The sequence below is a fragment of the Neopsephotus bourkii genome, unplaced genomic scaffold, assembly GCF_033783945.1.
Source record: "Neopsephotus bourkii isolate Nb327-2 ecotype Australia unplaced genomic scaffold, CSIRO-AGI_Nbou_v1 NB_1542, whole genome shotgun sequence".
Lineage (NCBI taxonomy): Eukaryota > Metazoa > Chordata > Aves > Psittaciformes > Psittacidae > Neopsephotus > Neopsephotus bourkii.
In genome coordinates this window covers 6,979,346-7,002,264 of record NW_026902018.1, presented here as the reverse complement: position 1 = coordinate 7,002,264, position 22,919 = coordinate 6,979,346, and the positions used below count along the sequence as shown (strand labels likewise).

The 22,919-nt window shown below is 40.4% G+C and overlaps 2 protein-coding genes across 2 annotated transcripts in view; both read right to left on the bottom strand.

The window, feature by feature from the left end:
- Positions 1–22,919, bottom strand: part of RANBP1 (RAN binding protein 1) — an 82,964-nt gene that overhangs the window by 19,580 nt on the left and 40,465 nt on the right. The window lies entirely within an intron of this gene.
- Positions 460–21,651, bottom strand: DGCR8 (DGCR8 microprocessor complex subunit). The gene is made up of 15 exons (XM_061370850.1): positions 21,512–21,651; positions 15,079–16,079; positions 14,472–14,634; positions 13,449–13,591; positions 12,392–12,674; positions 10,596–10,793; positions 9,917–10,018; positions 8,654–8,752; positions 7,374–7,456; positions 6,614–6,714; positions 6,066–6,172; positions 5,725–5,852; positions 5,190–5,303; positions 3,253–4,819; positions 460–2,684 (listed from the first exon to the last, which is right to left on the bottom strand). The coding sequence occupies exons 2-14, from the start codon at positions 15,799–15,801 to the stop codon at positions 4,736–4,738; spliced, it is 2,328 nt and encodes a 775-aa protein (XP_061226834.1). The 5' UTR covers positions 15,802–16,079; positions 21,512–21,651; the 3' UTR covers positions 460–2,684; positions 3,253–4,735.

Here is a 22,919-nt window from a genome sequence, read left to right as displayed (position 1 = left end):
TCTGAAACTTCCCTAAATCCTGCACTTGCTGAACCATCATGAGGAAGCAACAAACTCATAGTGTCGTAAAAATGCTACAATGTCCACAGCTGAAATCAGCTTTATTCTAAGACTGTTGTGTCACTGACACTACACTAAAGGCTTTCTTAGATTGTTTCCTAAGACATACAAGTGAAGCCCAGAAGACCTCACTCCAAGCATGCCCTCACCAGTGACAACTGACAGCCAGGTTATCATTTAAGTAAAAATACAAATTCCAAGTAAGCTTTAGTTTCATTTCAGGTGATGTCTGACAATGTAAACATTAAATTCCTTACCAAAAAAAATGAGCAAATCAATACTTCCAGAACCAATGAGCTTTGGATTTAATTTCCATTTGAAAATAGGTATAGGGATCAAGGAATAAAAGTTTCTTTTTCTAAATACGCTTAATCTATCGTAATACTGATCACACTGGAGCAGTTTATAATATCAAACTTTATTGCTCAAAACTAATTGTCTGAAAAATACACATGTAGTACTCAAAGACCAAACACAGAGGATTATATGATTGTGCAGAAAAAAAAGCAAGCAGAGGCTCAGTGACAATGAGGCTTTATAGTTGTACCAATTCAGCACGGGCATCAAGCAGCTGCACCCAGCACGACTCAGACCGCAACCATCATCGCCTACTTGGGCAATAAGAATGAATTCCAGGTTGGTGGTTGTTTCATTTTCTCAGATACGCATCAGAACACTGTAACTGATGATTTTATTTGGTTAACAACAGAATGGCTTTTTGCACTTCACATTTCTTTCCAAGCAGAGCGAGGAGGTTATCCCTCCCTGAATTTTACTCCCAAAGTACAGTCTAGAGAGTTAATAAGATCTTCATGATGCTTTTTAAATACTTGGATATTACATGTAAGTTTTTTATAAAGCCTAACAGCATCACAGGAAAGTGGAAGTTTACATACAACAGTTAAGATTATGCATAATAGTCTTTCCAAACTTCTGAGTACCCAACTACTTCATCAGTTTTGTTTAATAAATATGGAAGAAAGAGCTGGATGCCTGATGTTTAAATAGGTAGCATCTGACTATTAACTGGAAGTCACAGTAAGTTTTCCATCAGTACCATAAAGATTTGAATGCACACTAATCCTTAAAGTCAATATACCACACTTTTGTCAAGAAGCACATAATATGCAAAGCACAAACTGTCCAAGTCCCAAAGAGATGGAATAGTTCTTAAAAATACACTCCATCCCTATAAAAATATCCATCCTCCTCTGGCTATAGAAGGGATAAATAACAAAGATCAGTGACAAAAGCAGCAGTTGTTTTATGCATTCGTACGGTCAAGATCTAAACCTTTACAGCCGATTACCTAGAAAACACACAAGTTACACGACAAGTTCAGGATACATCTTGAATCACACTGTAAGTGTTCATGCAGAAGCTGAAGTTAATGCAATGATCTATCCTCTATCACAGCAGCTCGTGCTTATGTGCAAATGCAAGACTGTTACACTCCAAACAATAGTAAACATTAAAACACAAGAATACTTCACAATGACATAAACAGCAGTTAAGTTGTTTGTTCCAGCAGTTATTGCGCTATTTTCTGGACATCTCTCCAGTTAAAGGCTGCAGCAAGGTCTAATACCATCTTTTTTTTGTTTGTTTTTGTTTAGAATGCATAATATATGTTCTAGGCTTTGGTTCACAATGAAATCTCTGGATGTTTTCATTAAGGGCAATGGTCACCTTGTGATTCTGATAGTGGCAGACTGAGGTAATACAGCAATCCTCTTAAAAAATAATGAAAACAAATTTGTAAGTGAGGCATCTATGTATATTCTGCAGGTGACCTGCAAATATATTGACATTCTGGTACCAGAAAAATAAAGAGATCTACAAGGGTGATTTGTCTTTTACAGTGCCATCCAAGTACAGATTTTTCTGCTGAAAACACATAAGCTGAAGTAAAACCTACCTAAAAGAGTAGTACGGTTAGGCATAGGAGATAGAAGCCCTGTCTTTATTAAAAGAAAACAAAAAACCAAACTAAAACCAGACAAACAGTAATCACTGCTTGTCACTACTGCACCAATATTATATACCCTTCAGAAGATGGAGATATATTAAAGCTATACAAAAAAAAGCAGAGGCAGTGTTTTTTTGCTTTTGTCTTTTTAGATAGGCCACTTCTTTAAATAATAGTTTATGTATAGTCTTCCAACTACCCGTATCCTGTCACAGCAGGATTACAACTTGTGAAACTGAAAAGCTAAATATAATAATATAAAATGGGTGAATTCCTACTTGCAGAGACCTCCAAGCACATCACTCAAACACAGAAATGGGTAAGACTCCAACATTCCTCCTGTTTAGCTTCAAACATTCTATGCGGCATTATCTAATACTACAGCTATAAATTAAAATCTACGTATTTCCAAAACAACAGGTGATAATAAAAGGAGGTCTTACAATACTGATGCCAATATTGTTAAAATCCAGTAGGCACTAAGTTCATACTGCAGCACTCTATGTAACACGGTAAAAACAAAACCAACCAAAACCCCAAACACCCTCCCCTCCAGCCCCCAGATCACTGTCCAGGTACATACCAGAGCTACAGCAGTTGTAACTAACTGAGCAATCCCTCTCCTAAGAGGAGGATGAAATGCAGCAGTACAACCCTTGGCCACCCCCCTGTCGTGGTTTAACCCCAACCAGACAGCTTTCACTCACTCCCCCCCCCACTTCTTGCCCTCCCCCTACTCCTGGAGGGACGGAGAGGAGAATCAAAAAGAATGCAACTCCCACGGGCTGAAATAAGAACAGTTTAGTAACTAAGGTATAACACAAATCACTACTGCTACCAATAATAGTAATGATAAAGGAAATAACAAGGGAAGAGAATACAACACCTCATCACCAGCCGACCGATAACTTTCCCCCCCAGCCCGACCAAGCACCGACCGGTACCTCCTCCAACCCTGCAGTCCACCCAGCCCTTCCAGGTCCCTCTCTGTTACATCCAGGGCATGACGTGCTCTGGTAGGGAATACTTCTTTGGTCCGTTTGGGTCAGGTGTCCTGCCTCTGCTTCCTCCTGGCTTCCCTCCTCCCTGACAGAGCATGAGGCTCACAAAGTCCTTGGCCAAACCACAACATCATTTTTATCAGCTCTGTTCCCAGCCCGAAAGTCAAAACACAGCATTGCACCAGCTACCAAGAAAGAGAAAAATGACTACCACTGTTAAACCCAGGACACCCCCAAAGCCCTACCACCACCCTGGTTTTCACTCTCTTCCTTAGGAACAAAGCAAAGAACCCACAGAAATGATTCCAAGAGAAGACTTACTGCAACCACCCAGTAAAGAAGAACCTCGTAGGAAGAATGAAACCCCCAGCCCAGTGCTTTCACTACAGCCTCAACAATTCCTTCTGTGCTTCACTGAAAGCCTCAGATGACATCGTGAGTACTGCCTGGTTTCCAAGATTGTATGTAATAGTATTTGCATATTTGTGATTTTCTTACTTATCAGTATAACCTGTTATCGTCTCATTCTACTCATTACTCTATATCATAAGCCAAATCTACATTCTAATTTTCATTGCTGAAGTTACACTTCTTTAATAACTAAAAATGTAATTAAAAAAGTAAAACCAAACATTCTTAAAACCCCCTAACTTGCTGCAGTTACTTCAGGTTTCTTAGGGTTGTGGTTTTTTAATGCTTCGCTTTCATGGTGCTAATTAAGACTCAGTTGATCAAGCCTGATGGATTCTGACACCAAACAAACGAGAAGTTATTTTATTGCTGGGAGAAGGAAGCGGAAGGTCTTTAAACACATCATTGGCAAAATATTTTCAGACGTCAACCACAATCAGCTGCGTTTTGGCTCCAAGCTTTGAAAACAGCCTTCCAAATTACAGTTCTTCTTTTCATCAAATAAATAGGGCCATATTTTCCCATCTTTCAACTGATCTGTAAACTAACACAGCTAAACCCCAGTAATTTTGTATATCCAGCCTGTTGCTTTTAACACTACCAGGTATACTTGTTCTGTTCAAGTAATAAAGCCTGCATACTGTGATCTCAGATAACTAAGCCTGGCAGGAGACAAAAAACAAACCAGAAAGAAACAGCGTTACTGGCCTAATCCTATGGCATTAGGAACATTGCTCATCACTGTCATGTATTTGTCACCAAAGTGTCTTATCAGTGCATATTATTATGTGCTGAAATGCAACAAAACTTTTCACAAAAATACTTTTAGGCATGTTCATACAAGAAGGTGTACATATATTTCTTTTATATATACATATATATGAATGTGTGTATATATATATAATATCAGCTTCAATCTGTACATAGATATTCTGAATTTCATCCTTAAAAAACACATCCACTTCAAACAGCATGGATGGCTTTGCAGGAAAAAGTGCTTGATTGATTTCGTCCTGTGTGAACATGCCTGTCCTCTGTGCATTTGCCCAAGTAGAGATCTTTATGATCAATCCTTTAAACGTACGTGTATCAGAGGTATTAAAACAAGGAAAAAAAAAAAGAAAATAAAATAGGAAGAAGTAATATTGCCCTGATGATGCAAAAAGAACAATGCATAACTGAAGCAGCTCGGATTTTAAAAGTTATCTTGCATTCTGCAGCAAACAATTTTTAAATCATTGTTGAAAATCTAGTTCCTCCATTTGTTATTGCTCCCCACTTGTAAGTTTTCTCGTTAGACATCAACAGTACAGAGAGGTTCGCTAGCAGGCTGAGCAGACTCCACTATTGTCATCTTGGGTTTCTTTCGGGTTTCCTCCTAAAAGGTGAAACAAACCCCACCACAGTCATAAAGAGAATATAAGCATAAACTGTTATAAAAGTTTGAGTAATTTTAGCCAAACTTTTCTCAATGGTTGCGAAAGGTTAACTTGTTCTAATGTTAAATATAAATACAATGAAGCAGGTAAAACGAAGTTATAAGGCAGTTTAAAAAGACAGGATGAAAATCTCTCTGGAAGTAGCCCTCCTGCCCCACCCCCCGAAGTTCTGAACAGCTCTATGTGACATACAGTCTACACCAAGCACAAATTCTGATCATCGGCAAGTCTGACCCGTTGCATTCTTCAATAAATACAAAATTAAACGTAAGTATTTCTTCAAGAGCACACAGAAAAGCAAATACTCACTCTCTCTTGGGCCAGTTTTTTCATTTCTTCCTGCAACTTGTTCAGGATGTGCAGATTTGGCTTGTTCTTTTTGGCATACTGCTGAAGCTCTATCACACTTTTATCAGAGGTTTCCTATCCAACAGAACCAAAAGCAGGAACAGGTGAGCTTTTGTGGTGAAAAAAATGAATAAAATAGGTGGAGCAGAAGTTTAATCTGTGATAGCTTTATTTCCTGAAGTAATAACAGGTATTTCCATGAGTTAGTTAAATATTAACTAGGTTACAGAATTCTGACATGGAAGATTCAGGATTAACACAGTTACTGTTGTTGATGACAACACTCATTTTCTGGCAGTAGCAAGGCACGTGAATCAATTCAGAAGGATTGAGACCTGCTCAGATGCATACAGTGCCTTTACCTTGACAGGGAGCAACACTATTATGCCAAAACAGGTACCACTTAAGCTTTATGGTAAGTAAATTTTAAACTGAAAAGTCCAAAAGCAAACCCACAAACTCAAGGTAGGTTACAACCAAACAAAATCATGTTCACCTGTTTAACCATCTTGCTGTTCTCTCTCCCATACATACGCAAGAGAGAGCCCCAATTCTTCACATGTGGATGCAGTAGCTGTAGGATTTTCTGAGAAGCTAGTTGTTTTCCCACTCTCTTGTTTTTGCCTGTAGAAATAATAATGAAAACATGTCAATACCAGCAGATAATCAGGTGCACACCAATATTTACTTGTGTTACTCCAAACTGAGATACCAGAGAAGAGTAAAATAAGCATGTAACAAGCCAGACAGCTGAAAAAGCACTTACGGAATGCACAACAGATGAGAGCAGGAAAAAAGGAAGATATTATCAGAGGTCACACTAAGTAGTGTACTTACACCAGCCTCGCACTGTGTGCTTGCCACAAGTCATGACATATTCACTCTTCTGATTTTTACCAGGAATCACTTCAAACTTTATGGTTGTGTCACCCATTCCGTGGTTTCTTAAGCACAAACAAAACCAGTATCATATACTATGTAAAACTAAACCCAACTGAAGTGGTTGCAGTTGTCTTTGACACGTCATTGCAACAGAATCAGTTACATTAAGAATAAATGTGTAGATTTTAATTAACAGAGTTCAGGTTTACATCAGTAACTTAACTTGAATGGAAAGGCAAGTCTGTATAAACAAACCCCACATATACTTCTGTGCCCCATAACTAAATCCTAATTTCAGAAGATGAGAGGCATAAACAGCAAATGCAAATTAAAGGAAGATACAACATTAACAAGCTCTGCCTACACCATAATCCCTTACAGCCAGTGTGAGGGCAGAGAGCTGGGCCAGCCCACAGACATCCCCACCCACAACAGAGCAAACAATGTGCCCTGACCCAAACGCCTGTACACAGCAGCATTTGCTCCTTACTTTGCAGCCTTACCTTTTAAGGCACTCATGGAGAATCTGATATGGAGACAACAGTCCAGCTTTACTGGTGAGTTCATATACCCGTGAGTCCTCAATACTGATATGGTTAAAATACTACAAAGGAATTGAAAAGGGTTATTGCTCTTTTGCACAGATGACCTTAATACTGTTCTTAACCATTACTTCTCCTTTTCAACACTGAACAAATCCTGTTACTCTCCACTTAATACTTGAAAAAGTATTTCTAAATCCATAATGAAGCTATTTACCAACAACATTAAACCTGACACATTTAAAATATATTTGCAGGCAGAAATTTAAATAATTCCAATTTTACATTCTACAGGATGGGCATATAAATGACAGTCTTAGAAAGCCTTTATCATTTTTCCTTCCTGTCCTCATTTAAACCAGGGCATACCCTGAGGGCATTTTATTTATTTTAGCTAGTTATGAAATTCTACTTACCAAAATGCTGTGGTTTATAATAAAAGAAAACATAAAATACAAAATGTTCCAATGGGTGTTCTTTTCAAGCCATGGGAAAAATTGTCTGTTTTCTTAATGACCATTTCAGTAGTCCAGGACATGCAATACAGCTTTAAAAAAAAGCATTGTCATTGCCACAGATTTTGCTATAAATGAAGAATTTCACGTTTCCACCTGACCGAGAAGACAACATTATGAATTTTCACTATTATTTCTAACATTGAAGGTGTAATGTTTTAAAAACCAGCTCCAGCAATGACAGTCAGCAAGCCAGAGTTCAGTACCTCAAGTTCTTCACTGTCTTTGGGCTTCTCCTCAGAGGTCTGTTTAACAAAGTCAGGAATAAGGATTTCCAGTGTAGCTCGAGCTGCAGAAAGTGATTGAACGTCTTGATTACATTTATTTTAAACCATTAACGGAAAGCGCAACTGCAGAATGAAGCACTCTGCAAGCAATCCTCACATCTCTCCTGGAAATATCCACTTGTGTTAGAAAACAACTTTAACAGGTAAGACAGGCATCTTTTTGTGAGGAGTATATTCACCTGCACTTTATAAGAGGGAAAAAATAAACCTACTCTTTCAAGTTGATAATAAAAGTCTCACAACTAATTAAACCAGGAAACTTCTTTTTGCAAATGCCTATGAAAGGAAAAAAAACTACAATCAAATCTCATTTTAAAAGTGATGTAGAGCCCTAGGAACCCCTAAAAGATGTAGAGGGTTGATATCATCTATTGTTACCGGCAAATCCTAGCACTGTATCACCAAGGCACTCAGAATCCTAGTATTGTACAACAAACACACCCAGAATTTGCCTAAATTTTCACAGCAAAATACCTTTTTCTCGTGCACAAACAATTCTGGCCTGGCTTTGGGTGATTCAGCTACACTGACATTTCATAAGTGCAGAAAGTACCACAGGTATGTTATAGATCTTTACATTTTGAGAAGATATTTTCTCTTGATCCTAAAAAAGACGTTTAAATCTGGAGATCAGTAAGAACTTCTAAAGTGTCAAGACACATTCTCACCTGGACCTTTATTACTTACATATTTATTACAGATTTACACAATTAGAACCGACTAATGAAAGGAAGCACTTGGAAATCAGTAATCACATAGTTCAATGCAGTTGTTTTATTATCAGAAAGACAACCACAACGTCCAAAAGCTTGATGGATTTGTTTGTTTGTTTTTAAAGGACAAAGATTTACATTTTGCTTAAATCCATACACTGGGTGTTTATATTGCAGGCGACAGTATAAATATAGAACTCCCACATGTTCCTATTGGTTTCATCATTAGAGAGAGATGCTCTTATAGCTACATAGCACGCATCAACAGTTTACAAGTAACATCTCAACTGTCTTCATCATTTTTTATCCTAGTAAACTGTTGAACCCAGGGTTGTCAGAAAAGTTTCTGCTACAGTATTTATCCCTTCTACCAGAAGAGACCTTCTTTGACTATGACTCCTACTCGCTATTGCAAATGTGTCATCTGCAAAGCAGAAATGAAAACAGATAATTCAGCAGTTGGTATTAAGAAAGGAAAAACGTTACCAGCTTTATTCTTGGCAAGTTTTTTGCTGCTGGCAGTTCCTGCCCCATAAGTAACTCCATCAATAATCACTGAGGCTCCAAAAGGTTCACTTGGGTTCTCTGGAAATGGAGGAGGAAAGAAAAATAAAGCTTTTCAGAACTCCCAATGTAAAACACTCATCATGAACATGAAATATCATCTCTATCAAGATTAGTTTTCCTTCTTCATTTCAGCTTCAAGAGGAATGGAAATTTTTACTCTTCAGAAAGACAGAAGAATTGCTTACTCCAGTATATGAAAAACAGAGTTTTCCATTAACAGAGACTTGCTGCCATGAATTCATTCTTCCAAGTGAAGCACTTTAACATTTTAAGAGATCATTTGTAATCTGCAGAGTTCAAATGTTAATTCCAAAGTGTTTTGCATCCCAGTGTAAATAAAACAGCTACATATTCTGATATTGAAAATTCAGTTACATTATGCAATGCATAGGAATAGGAATAACATCATTCTGAATAATTACTAAATAATACAAATAATCATCTGGAATAGATTCCACACTGAACTAAAATGCCTGACTTGTAATTCCTTGGATCATCACTACAGGACTTAATCCTTTCAAGCCTATTGCTGAAAAAGGTGTAATTTTTAGCTTTGCTGTATCACCCCCAAACCCCATCAAAAGACAGAATACAAGGAACATGTTCTATACCACTTTGCAAAGCAATCTCAGATGCAGCTAGGTAAGGCAATCTGGCTGGAATTTACAGAAAGAAAATCCAACATTAATTTCATTCCAGTTATATATGCCACATGTATTTAGATTCTTTAATAAGCATCCAGTGCATTCCCCCACAGTAATTATCTAAACTTAAATTCTCCCTCAGTTTTTCTTTTCCTCAGCAATAGTATCACTTACATGGTCTCAGCAGAGCCCAACTGGAACTACCAAACCTCCCGTAGCACGGGATAAAATTAAGGATGTTTAAAACCTACAAATACGCATTCCCCCCGGCATCTCACATGGATCATTTTCACTAAGGCATAAGTTACCCAAGTAAAACCCCATGTTGTTATTTTAAATGTAAGACCACTCTTATCTTTAAGTTACGTAGAAGATACGAAGATGTTTCTGAGCTACAGTCTGAATCACAACAGACTTTCAAGACATTCCCTAGATTGTTAGGTTTGCTTATTTGTTGGCTTGTTTGTGCAAGATACCCAAGCATGAATTAAGCCCTTCCAAACAGCACATGGTCCATAACAAAACTTAACAGACTTACCACATTCAAAGAAATTGTAAACAGGGCGAACCTTTAGGACTCGTTGCATATATTCATGCAGTATGCAAACTTCAGATTTCCCATTGGGATTAATGACAAATTCTACAAAAAAGAAAATAGAGGGAGGGAAAAAGAGCTCAGCACTTCCAGCCTTTAAAAGATAATTTCTATTACAAGTAAGTAAGTAAATAAATCAAAGCTCCAAGGGGTAAGGGCCACTCCTCATGCCACAGGATGCAACTGCACACACAGTTCTTTATCTGTCAGACTGCTTTGAATTTCTATTTCTGATTGTAGGATTTAATCTGGATCAGTCTGGCATTTTAACCAGTCCGTAATGTGGGACCAGTTAAAGCAGGTATAGAACTGAGAAGACAGCAGCACTGAGTGACTAGACAGGAGGATTTTCAGTAACAGCCAACACTAACAAGTAGCTGAAGGTAGTAACCAGTTACCAAGACAGCAACCTTAAATACAACTCCTTTCATTTAGAAATTATTCTCTTTATTAGTAAGTATGTGTTGACAGTATTCTTCCTTTCACTATGTAGTGTCATTTAAGCACACAGAATTCTAGAACAAGAAAGTGGACTAATTACAGGATTTTTCTTTTCAGTCAAGCTTAGAACTACAATTAGTCTTTGATATAGGCTATTTGAAGCACAGGTAAATGAACTAACCTTTCTTAGTAGGTGCATCTTGCACAGACAAGGTAATGAGTTTCTGGTTGGCAGGCAGAATGGGCCGCTCGGATTCTGCCTGTTTCCGCTTCATCTCACGGTTGAATTGCCGTCTCTCAGCCCAGGTTCTGAACTTTTTTACAGTAACTTGTTCAAAGTCAAAACGCTTTTCAAGATAGCGTCTAAAATCTTCCAGATCTAAGAGAAACAAGCAAGTTACTCTCTACTTTACCACTTAGCAAGCATTAAGTTCACTACTTCCACTGTTGTAAACATGTTATCATTACTTTTTTAGACTAGGAGCAAAAGTAATGTACTCAGGGTTCAGAGGCTATCTTATACTAACAGAACTAATTACAAGTTCTCCTGTTACTGGGTCAAGTGCAAAACATTCGTGCAAACTAGAAAATGGGGAGGGGGAACATTTTATTCTGTCACTGGAAGATTTTACTAAGCCATAACTAGTGTACTACTCAGCACAGTTTATAATGAAACAACAGTAACTGCTTTATTTCATCATCTATTCACCTCAGTACCTGAAGCAAGGTGTACAGTGAGCAGTAACAGTAGTAACACTACTGGACTCAGTTTCCTGAAGCCTGACCTGACTACAGCTGCCATGAAACACTACATAATGGCATTCCATGAGGAACCTCTGGCCTCTAAACAGGATTTAGCACATTCATCTTCACATACAGAGTACTAAAACACTGTCGTCCTTCCCCCTGAAGTAAAGCTGCTTCTCCTTTATAGGATATCTTTGCAGATGTAATCAGCAAAAGTAAAGAGCAGCATCCCAAGATGTAAGCAAACAAAAGCAAGCTGCTGGTATTGTTTCCTTCCACAAGGCACTCCACATGCAAGTCACACTTATACTTGAGCACTCAGTATTTTGTTCTCAGTAACACAGAACTGATCCTATTTAGAGAGAGAGACAGACAGATGAACTTCATGTAGAAAATAACTGGGTTTTGCTGCTAAACACTGATTTTTTCTTTTTTTAACCTTTTGGCATGCTTTAGACTGAACAAGGACAGACATAGCAAGTGTTATGTCTGAACACTACAAAGGTAAGTGGCAGACTACAAGCATCAACACTCTGAGCAGCAGTACATTACTTGGATGGCACTCTCAGATATGTAGTAGCTTGTGGTAAGTGGCACATGAGCTTTCTCTCCAAGTTCCTCTGTAAGTTTGGCTGTGATTTCAGCATGACTTCTTTAGGCAGCTTTTTGTGTAAAAGCTATCAGACTTGCATGAACACAATAATGAAGCAACGCACCCCTTTGCATGAGTGCAGTTATATTTACCTAACTTACTCTGGTAGATTTAAACCAAATTTGCTCATTTGCACAACTGCACCATTTACCTTAAGAGATCATACTGAAAATAGATATAATTCAGCCAGTATAGAGACTGCATAGAACAGCCTAAATAAAGAAGTCAAACACTCCTGACAACATCAATTCATATGTAGACATTGTTTTAACTAGTTCTTAAACTGAGATAAAGTCTACAGGACGAAACTTCTTAAATGTTCACATTTTTATGTGCAAACCTTTTGCATGTGGACTGTCAGCAAAAGCATCCCCTGTTTTTCTTGCTGTTAAACTTTATTTCTAATACTGGATCTATTTTTCAAGATCTCTGCATACAAAAAACCATGCAGAAAGACAACTGACCACTTGGTCTCAGGCAAGGTATTATTTAGTTACCAAGTCTGGAATAAAGCATATGCATCCTAAATGCCATTAACTCAGCTCCAGCCAAGAAAAGACTCTACCTTCCATACATACCTACAGATTCATCTTTACATACTTCAACTTTGGCCTTAACTTGTCCTAAGGCTCCTTGTGCTGCATCTCCCCCTGTAGGGTCTTTCTCATCTAAAGGGCCAGAGTCAGCAGCAGTGGAATCTGGTTCTTCTGTTTGGCAGTCCAGTTCTGAAGATTTATCTAGGTGCTTTACTGGTGATACTTCCCCATTTGGGGTTATGTCATTGTTTTGTTCCCTTTCCTCATTTTCCTTCATTTTTTTGTAATGAAAGCAGGGAATGCTAGTAAGGGGAGGATCATGTTTCTGCAAATATAAAACACAGGGGGTTTCAGTACCTCAAGGTCACCAAAAGCAACACTCAAAACCAAAAGATGTTATCAAGATGGAAGTTACTTTTATTTACTCTATGCTCAAGCTTCTCTTTGGTCAGCAACCTTATTCTACTGAAGCTCTGAGTACATCCATTCCTATGATTTCTTGGCACTGTATAACTCTGGTACTAACCTTCAAAGTGTATTTGTTGTTTCAGATCCAAACTATATTCTGTTCAATCACTTGCAAATCATAGAATCACAGAATAGTTCGGGTTGGAAAGGACCTTAAGATCATCTAGTTCCACCCACCCTGCCATGGGCAGGGACACCTTCCTCTAAATACTATATGCTTTCACAAAATCCATTGAGCTAAATCCTGTTTCTGCAAATTCCTTGGGTTCAATGTCACATGCTTACTTCCAGAATCTGGACCATAAGCCACAGCTCAGGTTAGTTTATAGCTACAAATAAATGATCTATTTTGTGCTGGAATAAAACCCACATTTTACAGCCATACACTAGAACGACAAAGGCACCAAACAAGATTATTTTATTCATTTTAACTGCCCAAACTCACTGCAAAAACTGAAAAAGAAAACACTAAGAAAAATCATATTTTCAGAAACAGAGGAGTTTATTTTTCAAATACTTTAATTCTAACACTGGAAAGAAGCCTGCTAAAGTAGAAAAACAGTCATCTGTTTGCAGGAACATGCCTCATCCTTAGCTCTCGGTAAGTATTTAAGTAATTGACAGCTCTCACCCTTATGCTTCCTGTTCCCAAGAAATAAGGTCTAGACCAGGTAACAACTCTAGATTCCCTGTGCAGATATACAGGAATGCCCGAGTTATGGAATGTCATGATCCATCCATCTGGCAAAGGTTCTGTAGGAGGGCGGCCACGACCTTTAAAGCAAAGAACGGCTTTAAACTGGGACAGACTGCTCAGACAAACAGAAAAAGAAGCATTTTTTCTTTTTTATTGCTCTTTCTGTCTCAAAGGATAAAATGACACTGAAACAAGACTAAAACAGGTTTTGGTTTCCTTTAATAAAAAGGCACACGCTTCTGAACCACATTAAATCCTGTGAAATTATAGATTCCATTATGTTTACAACCAAAAAGCGATGGTAGCACTGATTTCTATACAGACTGATTTGTTCATTTCACCAGTGAATTTTCTCTTCTCTTTAGTCTTCTTTATGTATTTATACCATCACAAGTGTCACTGTATTTAATGGAAAAGTCATACTCGCTTTTGAAATAACTGAATTTTCCATTAAGATTTTCTGTACTTGACACTCAAGGATGAATTTGCATTGAGACACCACCAGACCCAAAGAGCCAGCAATGAGTTAGGCTGTAAGCTTGGGCTTTCCTATTATATTTTTCAGCTTAAGCACAATATGAACGAGGATCGAGTTCCTAAGTACCACAAATAATCTTAAGCTGTTTTCACAGCACTGAAGTCAAAATCATCCCAGATCATCCTTGTTCACCTCCCCACCAGAAGTAACACTCTTCAGTTTCTCACAAATCCAGACACTAAAATACATTCTGATTACATACAGCACATGGAGATCAAAACCCTCTCCAGAATCAACTTCACTGCTCAGGAATGTGAAAAACCTTATCCTGTAGTAAGACGCCTTCAAACTATGAAGTTCTGTAACATATTAACAATTTCACAAGAACTGCTATCCTACACTTTGCTTGCTAAGATACTTTCGTTCTACAGATAAGCCACACAAGAAAGAATAATATACGCTAATGAACATTAACTTACTTTTAAGTACAGTTTTAATTTTGGTCATCATTGGCTGCACACTCGTTTCTCCATCAGACTGGTGATCACTTTCACCAGCATATTTCTCATTTTCTAGTCTCCTTGTTTTGGGTGCTCGAAGACCCTCTTCCAGCAGAGCATCCACATCATTATCAAAGTCATCCTGCAAGAGACTTCATCAGACACTATCCTTATGGGTCTACAGCCTCCCTTTCCCCTTGCAAAGAGAGAATATATTTTCACTATGTACTTCCATAGAGAGAGAAACTAGAATTTTCCAATGATTCCAGTAAAAAAGACTGAAAAATAAGAAAATAAGATTTTGTAAGTGAGAACTGGTATTTTTCATGACATAAAGAGCTGCAATTGTCTAAGAAGTGTTTTAAAAGCTATTTTTAAGCAAGACTATAGAAGCTGATACACAACTCGGAAGCTGATCAAGACAATTTACAAAGGTTTTTAGCCAAAGTTCCGTCCCTGAAAATTCCACGTTTGACCCAAGCACTGCACATTTCCAGAAAAGGCTGTTTAACTGGACACCTTTGCATATTTTTCCCCAAGCCACTTGGAAGCCTCTTACCCACCAAAACCCTTTGTCTTTACTTACCTCATAGGAGTAATTCAAGGTTTCTTCATCCACTTTATCTCTTTGAACGATTGCTTTAGATGTGAACCCTCCTCCTTCTTCATCTATTTCCATCAAATTGTCGGTAAAATCTTCTAGCTCATCCAGAACTGCATATTCTACTCTCTTTTCCTGATCAATATCATTTTCATCATCTTTCTTGTCATCATTTTCACCCCCTGTCCCTACAGCTTTACCATTACTACCACCGAAAGGACAAACATGCAAATCCCCATTGACATTATTAATACCAAAATCTGTATCTGCCTTATAATCCTGCTCAATTCCAGTGTACAGAACCTTCCTATCTTTGCTTTTGCAGCTTTCTGTAAAGCTAACGCTAATTTTGACATCTTTAAGTAACTTAAGATCTGGGGTGAACTTTCGAACTGATGGTGCATGACGAGCAGTTCTTGGGCTTTGGTCACTATTGTTAGGGTCTACTATAAGACGACTTTTGTAGCAGGCAGATCCCTTTGTGAGAAGCTGTGTTCTGCAGATACTGTGCGTGTCCCCAGCAGGGGTATCTGACTGTCCATCACCACCAGAGCCAACGTCCATTACCTCTGCGTCACTGGACGTTTGCAGGGGAGGTGGTGGAGGCTGTTCGTTAGGCGGCAGAGGTGGGGGACAAGTGTGATTCTCCACATTCATTTCTCTTGCAGGTTCTTTAGGGAGGGGAGGTACACTTTCATATTTCTCCATTTTTAAAACTACTGTTTTTAAAAAACACAATGCTTTAATAAATGTTTATATCTATATTCCTAACATGCATAAGTCCATCAAGATTGGTTTATCATGTTCTAGTCAATATGCAACACTGATGATTCAGTTAAGCTGACTACATTGTTCTTTTCATTAATGTAGACAGCTTTCAGAATCACTGTCTCAATTATTGGAAATCACAATGCATTCAGCTTAAATAGCTGAAGACTAAGACTGCATCTTCATTGGACAAGCAGCTCTCCCTTTCCTCTTTCAACCTACAAGAAGAAAAAAAAAAGAAGTCTTTGTCACAGAAAAAAAAATGAAAGAAATGAAAATACTGCCCCACCAAAAAGCAAAACTGTCCCTGCCTCGGATGGAAATCACAATTAGAACTAAAAGTGACTTCTTTACAGTGAAAAAAACCAGGGTATGGTGCTTTCTGAATGAGGCTGAAATGAGGTTTGTTTGTACTGCTTGATCTGTGTGCCACCACATGAATTTTCTAACATAGTTACCTGTATAATGACTATCTGCTCGGTTACAGGCAGGGCATTAAGCATGGCTTTTGTAGACAGCAGACTAAAAACTGTGTTTTGGGGGGATTCTCCTATTATTTGGCATAACCTGGTATGGAGCCATACTTACCCATGCAGCAGAAAGGGTAATATACAGTTTAAGACAATCTGCAAAACCAACAAGACTGTAACAAGTATGGTCTCATAAGGCACATGGCATTTTGGAAGTTTAAGTTATTTGGTATTTTGAAATGTCATGGGAAGTTTTAACAAGAAATCTCCTAATTTGCTAAAAACTCACAGAGATTACTCCCTAGATAACCAGATAGTAGACATCTGAACTTCATTTCATACTACTGTGGAACTATGTAATATTTGGGCCCAGACACATGGCATTAAAGCGCAATTCATTCTGGAAGGCACTTAGAAACCACTGTTTCAGGTAACTTAACCAGTAAAAAAATGTATTTGCCCTAAGAAATTTTACAGGGGGCAGGGGTGTGTATTTTGGGTTGTTTGGGGCATTTCTATAATGGCTTCTTCAATTATACTTTTGTGATCTGAGCAGCACTACAACACCTGGGGAAAGGAGGCATAACTTCTTACCTGTTATTTTGGTTTCTCCAAGTCCCACCATGCCCACCCCAAACTGAGCTTAAATATTCCTACCAGCTCCAAATAAAGCAGTGTTCCTCTGCCCAAGGCAGCCAGCTGGCTGAATCTGCTGGCTGCCTTGGACTTGAAGGATTTCAGGTAGTAAAGTCTACCCAAGGACTCCAGAAAGACAAGCTGCAAGCCCTTAGCGTTGCTGTGTGATGTTTGATGGCAACAGGGCTGAACATCTGGGTTGTCATGAGGGACTTACAGAAGCCAAATATAATTCTCTAATGGATCTCTATGCCAGCCCAGACAGAACAAACCAACAGCAATAGCCAAACACCAACTGGGGCAAGGCAGGGAGCTGGGAATTGAGAGTTATAATGGTTAAAAACCCATACATAGCAGCATACAGAAGCTACCTACCTGGAAGCTGGAGGGAAGCAAAATACACAACAGAGCAAACCCTTATTTTAGTGATTTGGAAAGAAAGTAAGTTTTGCTGGTGCAGTAGAACAGCTCTTATTTTGTGGAGGATTTGTTTTTAATAAACTCAAAACTGCAACACATGCAATATACAAGCTTGACATGCACTGTGGAATTACTAAGGAAAAGCCTCCATTTTGATAAAAGCTCTAAAATAATCCCATCTTCTTTGCTACAAACATATTACTTTCTTGAATTAAAAAGAGCTCATTCACCAGTAAGACAAGCAGTTCTATGCATTTAAAACCATTCCATCCTGCAAGATGCTCATACAATCACTCAAGCAGTGATCAATTCCTTCTTTCAACAAGTTCTGAAACACCTTATGTTATACAGAACACTTCTAGAAACTCATTTGTATAAAAACCTTCCCCCTTCCTCATTTTCAGATTAAAAAGAAAGATAAATTATTAAGTTCTTCACAATAAATCATGAGTGTCTTCATTGTTAGTTCTGAACAAAAGAATCAAAATTCACAGTACAAGTTCAGTAACTCCTGGAAAATAAATGCTGAAGTAATCTAATTTTTCCACCTCAGAGTCTTTAGAAGACTCCCAGAAAGAGCAAACACAAGTAATTTACACAGAAATTACATACTGAAATTGGTATTCTAGAATTTGAAAGGGCACCACCTTCTCATATGACCAAGGGGCTGCCTGGTCCAACTAGAAAACCTGGTTTTGACAAGTCTTAAGACATGACTGTGAATGCAGTTTCCACAATCTTGATACACATCCTGCTCCTACGCTAAAGAGTGTTTTAATACCACCCATGTCAAAACACAGGAGATTAATCGTTACCTGCCTAGCTCTGGTAGTTCGCTGATACGACACCTCCGCTCTTTGTGGAAGAGACATCTCATTATTCTATTCAAGCACTATTAACAATTAAATTCTTGTTGTCTTCACTTGCTTGTTGGCCTTGAAAATAATGAATAGCATTCCACATCACTGCCAGGGATTGTCTACTAGTCAGTACATACTGTAGCCAGAAAAAGTACCAGACCACGATGAGTTCCAGCTAGCTTTTGCACTTCTCGCCACAAACCTGCCACATCCCCCGGGTAGGATAACAGAGGCCGGCAGCTCTACAGTTACAGGGGGCTACAATACCTCCCTATGAACTACAAAAAGGGACGGAGAAGCAGAGTAACAAAGGTCCAATTCCCATGTACTTTTTTGCCAACTGATGTTACAATACGCCTTTTACATCAGGGCTGGAAAAAACACAAATGACCAAACCAACGAAGACAATAAGGATTTTCCCTTAGATATCAGGTATTTTAAAAGACAGAAGGTCTACTTATCCTAAAAGGATAAGATGAGCCAAAGAGCCAAAATGGAATTACATCGGGACACAATCACCACATGTAAAACCAGCCTTTGCATACTAGGTCATGTAATATTAGTATACAATGTAAGTTGGTCTGCCTCAATTAACTTGCCCTGAAATAACATTTTATTCTCCAAAGCTCCAAGTTCCATTGAGAGTTTCCATAAGGACTCCTTAAAGACTTGTGGCACACACCATTGACAGCTGCAAGAGCCAATACAAGACACTGACAACATGATACAGAGCTCACGCTCTGCTGGTCACCAGGACATGGAAATTTCACATTTTTAGTTACCTGCTCTTATTTTAGCTGATAATTTGGGTAAGTTCCATGTCACAAAGTAAACTCAGAGAAACAGATACATGGTAAACATCTAGATGTAACACATGTAACTACACAGGTCAAACTACACAGAATCAGTGTCTTGGCTTGGTTATCTTAGAGATTATATTTTTAGGGCAGAAACAAAAAATACACTCTTTGTTAGTAAGTACCACTTCTTATTCCCACAATCAGAACATGAAGGGGGGAAGTACAGAGGAAAGGGTACCTCTTTCCGAGACTCTTAGAATTTGTAACCAGCGCTGGCCCAACTCAAAGAGGAACTCCCTTCACTGGGAAGTCTTACTGGCAGTCTTACTAGGGAGTTCAAGAAAGAACATATTTTCTTTATGCATACCTGTAGCTGCAGTGAGGAACACTGAACAGCAGACCTCAGATCCTCTCTCCCCAAAAATCACTTTTAAAAAGAAACTGGATTCCTTGTCAGAAACTGCTTATTGCAGTCAGTGGATCCCCAAAGGAACAGCATCTCAGAGCAAATTCTCCTTATTCGCTATCCAAATACAAAGGTCACCTCCTCATCCTCTGGCTCCAAACAGCACTTCTGCAGAGCAGGATTCATGAGGCATTGATCACACTTGAAGATCCACTCCACAATTATCTACCTTCTTCTTATCATACCTATACTATTTTATCTTTTTGATGCGTAGTCCCCAAACCAAATTAATCCTATTATCAACTGCTGAAAAAAGGAGGGCTGAATTTGTTTTCTTTAAACCAAACAAGAAGCTTCAGATAAAAAAAGTTCTGTAAGTTAGCTACTACATACCAGAACTTCTTTCTCTCCCCATTATAAGTTCCAGAATAGAAAGATTCTGAAGGAAAGCCACTTTGTGTAAGTCATCAAGACAGTTTCAGAAAATGCAGTTTGGGACCAACCATAATATTATCCGTGGCAAACACAGCCAAGAGTGAAAATACCTCGAGTTCCCAAGACCTCATCCCATTTCAGAACGAACAGAATACCTCATTTTGGAGAGGCACCCTCAGAAACGGCAAAGCAGTTGTTGCATTTATAGCTTGGCCAGCTTTCTGGCAGGATGTAGGGGGTTTCAATTAATTGTGTAAAACAAGAAACGTTTTAAAGAAGTCTGCAAATCAGAGCCTAGGAAAGGGAGAAAAACACTTTCTTCTTTTCACATCACAAACAGCTTCTTACTTGTGAAAAGAAACAACAGGCACAATGAACCCAATTCTCCTCTCATCCTCTCAGAAAGCAGAATAATCCTGAGAGTCAAAAGGAGCTGCCCAAAAGAACCAGTGATCTAACTCCTTACCCAGAATTCAAAATCAGAACCCTTAAGCTTAGTTACCTAGAGAGACAGGAAAAGAGGGTCACTCACAAATAGAAAACTACAGATCTAATTCCAACACCCTGAATGCACAACCTAAAGGAATAAAGACACTGAATGGGTTTACACAGCAAACTCTCAATCCCAGTTTATGAGGGAGTGATGCCTGGATGTTGCAGGGCCCACCTAAGCAAGCAAACGGACTTTACAGATAACCTGAAGCCTAAGGAAAAGGGGCGCAAAAGAGAAAACTCTATTTTTCCAGTCAAAAAGATATACAGAAAGTTAGAAGAACAAACCTTTTAGAGTTAATTTAGACAAACGTGTAACTCTGTGTCATTACTAATTGAAAGAACACAAAAGAATCCTGAGAGTTACAGACGCACCCCGTTATCTTCGCTGCCCCAGTGTACCAGGCCTAACAGAAGCAAACGGGAGGGCTCACACGCGTTGGTGAAGGGCTGCTTTTTCTTCCTAACTTCACACAGCAGACAAGTCACGCTCTACTCCCCCGTACAAACGGATGTGCCCAGCGGAAATCCTCCCCCTCGCCCTCCCTTCACCCCAGACAGACACACACACACACACACACACACACACGCACCGCGAGGCACACCGCGCTGCAGAAACCCCCCAGGGCCGGTACTCCCCATCACCCCGACAAGGTGCGGGGAGGAGAGGACATGGCGTTCAGTTCCCTTCTGCCACCCTGAATACAGCTGGAGGGCGGGAGCGAGGGGGGATGCGGCTGTAGCGGGACAATTCTCCCCTATCAACCTCCCCTCCAAAAAAACCCCAAACCTAGTCTAAAACACCACCAACAAACCGTTCCGAACAAAACAGGCCACCAGCTCTGAGGGAAGGACGCTCCGGCCGCGGGCGGAGGGAAACACCGCCCGGCAGCACCCGCAGGGTAGGGCAGCTCCTCCCTGACCGCAAAGGCGGCAGAGTGCCGCTGCATTCGCTCCGGCTGCTCAGGGAAGGCTCCTCACGGCTCACCCACCCGCGGCGCCAGCGCTGAGGAAAGCGGCGGGCCGGGCGGCCTCCGCAGGCACCGTGGCCTGCGGGGATGGAGGAGCTCCTGCCCGCGCAGGCTCACTCGTGCCCGCTCCCCGCGCCGCCCCGAGGGGCCAAGCACCCACCTGAGCCATCCCCGTGTCCCTGCCGCTGCTCCGCGAGTCAGGGGTGGCGGCGGGCGCGCTCGGCCGCCTCACGAAAAGCCTCCCCCTCCCTGCGCCGCGGCCGCCATCTTTAAACGCCTGCTCGGTGCCGTGCAGTCCCCACAGGCCGGACTCCGCGCTCGCCAAGCCAATTGCGATCCCAGTCTCTTCTGTCACGAATTTGAAATCTCGGCAGCCATTGGTGGACTCTCTGTCATGTTAATCAGCTCTGCCAATAGGAACGCGGAAGGCATACGCCCTCACAGTAAAGGACCAATGAAGGAGGACAGGGCGGGATTTAGCGGCGGGAGGGCGCGGCCAGCCGCGAGGGGCCGAGGGTAGGCTCCTTTGTCTGGTTCGCGCGGAATCCCGGAGGCAGTCGCGGCGCCGCCGCCATGACCCTGTCCCCGGGGCAGCTCAGCCGAGGGCGGGAACCCCCGGCAGCAATGAGCGGTGCCGTTAAAGCCGGGTGCTGAGGGCCCGGGGCGGGCAGAGGCTGAGGCGAACGGCGCATACCCGCCGGGCCTGCGCGGCGCGGCCTCCCTCATAACCCCACCGGGGCTCCTTACCCCGGGTGCAGCGTGCCCGGCCCTCGCCTAAGGCAGAGCCGCTGTTCCCGGAGGGGGTGCCCAAGCTCCGAGCTCGGCGCTTCCTTGCACCGGGGTGGAACGCGTTCAAGGCGGGCAACGGGGTCAAAGCCGGCTGAGGGCGGCAGGGCGAGGAGGAGAAGCAGAGGGCGTTCATGTGTTGTGGTAGTGTGAGGTTCCATAATGTATGGGGCGGCTGATCGTTAATGCCTTTTGTCCGTTCAATTCAGCCGCTCTCATTTTAACTTAAAAACCACAGCAGAAGCAAAGGCTGTAGGAAGGAAATTGCCTTTTATCAGAGATGATGGAAGGACGGCTCAAGGCTTTTAGCCCCTGTGCTAGCCAGCTAAAAAGGAAAAAAATCCAAACCACTTTCTCCTCTGAACGCTGCTGTATAGCTTCAGGCAGCACAGCCCCTTCAAAACTGATAAACAGGATAAACCTAAGTAGGCCGATTCATCTGTCATAGCTTAAGGCCCAAGCAGCACACAGAGTAAACCTCAAATCTGATTGTGGTGGTTAGACGCAATTCCTAAATAACTACATAAAGTCCTAAAAAAATCCTATGTACATTTACTTCTAAAGGGTTAATGAACGTTTGTTGCTCTAATTTGCTCTGATACTCATAATTTGCCCCCCCAATAGAGAACTATATTAGCTTTTATAGCTACACTTCAATTACAGTGTTGCCTCTTCTGTCCTTCACTATCATAACTGATTTGAAAAGAACACCAGACCCAAAATACTATCATTATATTGGTTTGATCACCAACAGTGAAATAGCATTTAACTATGATAAATAT